This window comes from Alligator sinensis, unplaced genomic scaffold, assembly GCF_000455745.1.
Source record: "Alligator sinensis unplaced genomic scaffold, ASM45574v1 scaffold740_1, whole genome shotgun sequence".
In the NCBI taxonomy this organism is placed as follows: domain Eukaryota; kingdom Metazoa; phylum Chordata; order Crocodylia; family Alligatoridae; genus Alligator; species Alligator sinensis.
In genome coordinates, this window is record NW_005841964.1 from 1,186,659 (window position 1) to 1,191,375 (window position 4,717).

Here is a 4,717-nt window from a genome sequence, read left to right on the forward strand (position 1 = left end):
AGAAGGCTACAAGGTTTGTCAGGCAGGATCTACCTGTGACAAACCCATGCTGGTTTCGCCTCAGCATCATTTCCCCTGCTGGGCCTGCACAAGTGTGTTCTTTGATTATTTTCTCTAGCAGTTTCCCAGGAACAGAGGTAAGACTGACTGGTGTAAAGTTACCCAGCTCATCCCTTCTCCCTTTCTTGAAAATGGGCACCTCATTGGCCCTTCTCCAGTCCTCAGGGACCTGGCCGGAGCACCACGAGTGCATGAACAGCTGTGCCAGCAGCTCAGCTATGACACTGGCCAATTCTTTCAGCAGCCGTGGATGGAGATCATCCGGGTCTTCCTCCATTTGCAGTGGTCCTGAGTGATAATTTTCCATGAGTTGACTCAGTGTTGCATTTTTTTCAAGTTGGCCTTGAGGGAGTCCTTGAAAAGCTTTCTTTTCCCTCCTCTTGAACATCCACCTTGACTGAGCTGGGTGAATAAAACTTGCTTCACGAGTCTAGAGTCAGACATCTGGATGACACGGCCGACCCAGCAAAGTTGGTGTCAGATGATCATCGCCTTGATGCTTGTGGTGGTTGCTTATGAGAATCCACTAACTTTGGTGTACCTATCTTCCCACTGGATTTGAAGCATCTTCCACAGTCACATTGACAGTACTTCTCCAATGACTTGAGGTGTCTCCTGTACACTGTCCACATCTCAGCTTTGTACAGTAAGGTAGGGATCACAATTGCTTTATAAACCATGAGCTTGGTTTTGGATTGGATGTCATGTTCTTTGAATACCTATTTCCTCAGGTGTCCAAAGACTGAATTTGCACATTTGAGGCAACATTGGATTACTTTGTTGATGTCAGCCTTCTGTGAGAGATGGCTTCTAAGGTACAGGAAATATTCAACTTCCTCCAGAGTCTCACCATGAATCTGAATTACTAGAGCTGGTGATTGCTAATTAAGAACTTGTTGATAGAGAACTTTAGTCTTCTGAATGTTAAGCGTCAGTCCCGTTTTCTCATATGCCTTCAACAAGATGTCAACAATTGCCTGAAGGTCTGCTTCTGAGTAAGCACAGACTGCAGTGTCATCAGCATACTGAAGTTCGATGATTGAGATTGGGGTGGTCTTGGTTTTGGCTCACAGTCAGCTGAGATTAAACAGTTTACCATTTATTCAATAGTTTAGCTCCATTCTGACTTGAAGCTTGTTGGTGATCTAATGTAGCATCACGGTAAGGAATATCAAGAAGCATATTGGAGCAATGACACAGCCTCACTTAGCTCCCATCTTAACCTCAAAGGGATCTGTGATAGATCCATTACAGAGAACCACTGTTCGCATACCATCCTAAGGATGGAGGAGACCTGATCAAAGAAAGAGAAGCAACCAATTCTGTTGGAAGGAGCATTTTGAAGATCTTGTCAATCAAGATTCTGTTGCTGATAAGAGCATTCTCAACTCCATCCAACAACACCCAGTCAGAGATGATCTTGGAATCCCTTCAACCCTTGATGAGGTGAGGAAAGCCATCAAGCAGGTGAAGAATACCAAGCATCTGGAACTGATGGAATCCCCACTGAAATCTTCAAACAAAGGGTAGAGAAGCTCATATCACAGCTCCATGTCCTCAACTTAAGGATTTGGAATGATTAGGAAATCCCAGATGACCTTAGGGAGTGTGACAATCTTTTGGAAATTACGAAGGGATCATCTTGCTGTCCACCACAGGAAAGATCATTAAAGAACTGTAAACACATTTTGGCCCCATTCTGCCTAACACAAATTATTAATTTCCTTAAGATTAGTTAGTTTACAGCAGTGGTTCTGAACCTTTTTCAGTCTACGTACCCCTTGGTCTCAGAGTGAGATTTCCTGTACCCCCTAGGAGCGACATTTCCAGTGCAAGGTTGAGGCATGGAACAGGAATAGGATATCTGGTTTCCACGCACATGCACGTTTTATGGCAGTAGAACCCCGGCAATTTGTCAAGTCTTTTTTTAGGCCCTTTGACCTATTTCAATGCATGAAATATATTTCATGTACCCCCTGATGAGGCTTCATGTACCCCCTGGGGGTACATGTACCCCCAGTTCAGAACCACTGGCTTAGAGGATTGTTTTGTCCCTGGCAGCTTTTGGGTGATCTGAATAGGGTTAGGGCTGATATTAAGACATTTGGTAACAAGGTGGTAACTTGCTCCTTCAGATGCAACTCTTGTTATATTTATCTGTACTTTTGTCACCTCAAGGTTTGGATTACTGTAATGGGCTCTACATAAGGCCACCTACTCAGCTAGTTACACCAATGCAGAATGCAGCTATTCACTCATTAAACAGTACTTAATGATGAAAAGTCATTAAGCCAGTGTTCCATAGACTACACTGCCTGACACACAGTTCCCTAGTGAAGTTTAAAAGGTTGGTTTGAGTTTAACAAAACTGTAGGTAGTTTAGGACCCAAATACCTTAGAGACAGCTTCTTATGAAGGTGCCATTATTATAATCAGGGAAGACACATGATCCCTAAACTCAAAGGCTTAGAAGGACAGGAGAGGTGGCAGAACATTTTCTAGTAAGGTTGATTCTTGAATATATTCTTTTACACCTCATCTATTTTCTTAAGCTTTCACAGTGAGTTTAATGAAGGAAAACAGGACAGGAGGAAGTTTATAAATTGTATTATGTATACTTTTAAGTATCTGAGAAAATGGCCAGAGATTCAAAATAGGTTCTCTTCTTCATGTTTAAGAAAAATCAACTTAAGCTGACTTAGACTATGGCTGTGTTGTAAATGTGCCAGGTACTATCTAAACATAAAGGAGCACACAGTGCCTGCTTTAAGGAACATCCTGGCTTTTCTCTATTTTGGATCATGTTATGAGCAATGTAAGGCTAAAGATGACATTCAAATACCACAGTAAGATTCAACTATCTTTGTATAAATATCTTTGATTATATATTTAAGTGTCCAGGGAGATAGATCTCTAGACTTTGCTTCTATGGACACGTTTAAAATGCTGATTTTGGAAATGGGTATGAGAAGTCATTCTGGTTTGCAAGATCAGGATCTAGCTATTCTATACTCTTGCCTCCCTTCTAGCACCTTAACATGAATGGTAAACTGGATTGAACTGGACTCTAGTACTTCCACGTGATAACATGTTAGTTTCACTGCAGTACATATCGTCTCTGAATTTGATTGCATCTTTATTTCCAGCAACTTGCTGTTTGTACCCTAGAACGCTTGTTAGAGAATATTATACTCAAGCCCATTTCATACACTTATTGCATACCAAAATGGTAGTAAGATTCCCCACTACTGAATTGTTCACTGTACTCTTCAAAATATTTGGCCCACAAACTACCCCATGGAAAATACCCTACAAAATAAATACAATGACCAAACAGAGGTAAGGTATTATCTGTCCCCTGGTTTCCCCCACTCCTTCCTTTTTTTTTTTCCTTTTTTCTTATTTAAAAAAAAACTGTTTGCCAGCAGGCATCTTATTTCAGCATGCATCTGAACTACTGATTGCAGCTCATTAATGACTTCCAGTCATTAGAAAGCTAGATTGGTCTTCAAAGAGGCTTAAGAATCAGAAAGGTGCCACGCTGAAGGATACAAAAGCTCTGAAGGAAATAAATGAGAGTGCTACTACCTGATTATTTGAGATAATACCTACAATAATGGAGTACAAGCTTACAATAAGGCTAAGGAAGAAAAGAATACAGGTGGAATGTCTTTATCCAATAATTATGGTTTAATCTACAAAAGCAAGTAGACTTTAGCAAGTGTCTATGAGAAAGGAAAATGTATAGCAGGCTCAGCTAACTATATTAAGCTTTGTTCACTGCTGTTTGCTATCTTCCAGTTTACTAAATTATATGACTACCCTTCCCTTAGGCCTCAGAAAGTTAGATGTCCCCATGAGCAATCAAATAAGCTATTGACTCAGACTAAATCATTTCACTACTGCAGGCCTGCAAAGCCCTGCTGGGGCATTGAGGCACATTCATTTACAATCACCGTAGGAAAGGGGTGTCAAAGATATGGCCCCCAGTGCTGGCCATGGGTCTTGGAATTGATCCAAAGGCAGCATGTGGGACACACCAGATGGCCCCCACATGCCATGCATGGCACCCACTCAAGCTTATGCTCTGGAGCAGCAGAGCAGCCACCGCATGCAGCATAGCCCTGCAGCAGCTCCATGAACCTTGCCACAGACCCTGGGGTCCAGGCCAGACCCCTGGGGAACCCAACTTGATTCCTCCTCCTACCAATGACTGCTGTTTGAGTGTGATGATCCAATCAGTTATATAGCCACCTTTACAGCACTTTCATCTAGTCCACATTCCTTAGCTTGTTGATAAGAATGTCATAGTGTCAGGTGCCTTGCTAGAAACAAGATATATTACATCCACTGTTTTCCCCACATGCCACATGTGGAAACCACTCCAGCCACTCCAGAACACTGAATCAGCATACAGGGCCAATCTGTGGGTCCAATCCAGCCCACAGACCAGCCCCCATGCCTCTCCTCCAGTGCATGGGGCCAGATGGGTTTGACACCCCTGCATTAGAAAAATGACTTACCACAAAAATTGGATCATTGGCTGCTGCATGAGGAAGAGCACTGGTTCCATTCAAGAAAGAGTGAACCAGGTTATGAAGGCTCATCACTGGAGAGACAAAAGTTCCATCTGGGTTTTCAAACCCTTCCAGGGCAT

General features: G+C 42.5%; 1 protein-coding gene across 2 annotated transcripts in view; it reads right to left on the reverse strand.

The window, feature by feature from the left end:
* Positions 1–4,717, reverse strand: part of DCT (dopachrome tautomerase) — a 35,005-nt gene that overhangs the window by 4,923 nt on the left and 25,365 nt on the right. The window contains exons 6-8 of one of the 2 annotated variants that reach the window (XM_006020684.1): positions 4,580–4,717; positions 3,283–3,320; positions 2,151–2,201 (exon numbers count right to left, since the gene is read on the reverse strand). The exon at positions 4,580–4,717 is cut by the window's right edge and continues 1 nt beyond it. In XM_006020684.1, the coding sequence (XP_006020746.1) occupies positions 2,151–2,201; positions 3,283–3,320; positions 4,580–4,717 (227 nt within the window). The remainder of the gene's footprint in view (positions 1–2,150; positions 2,202–3,282; positions 3,321–4,579) is intronic. The other variant, XM_006020685.1, reaches the window with a different exon arrangement.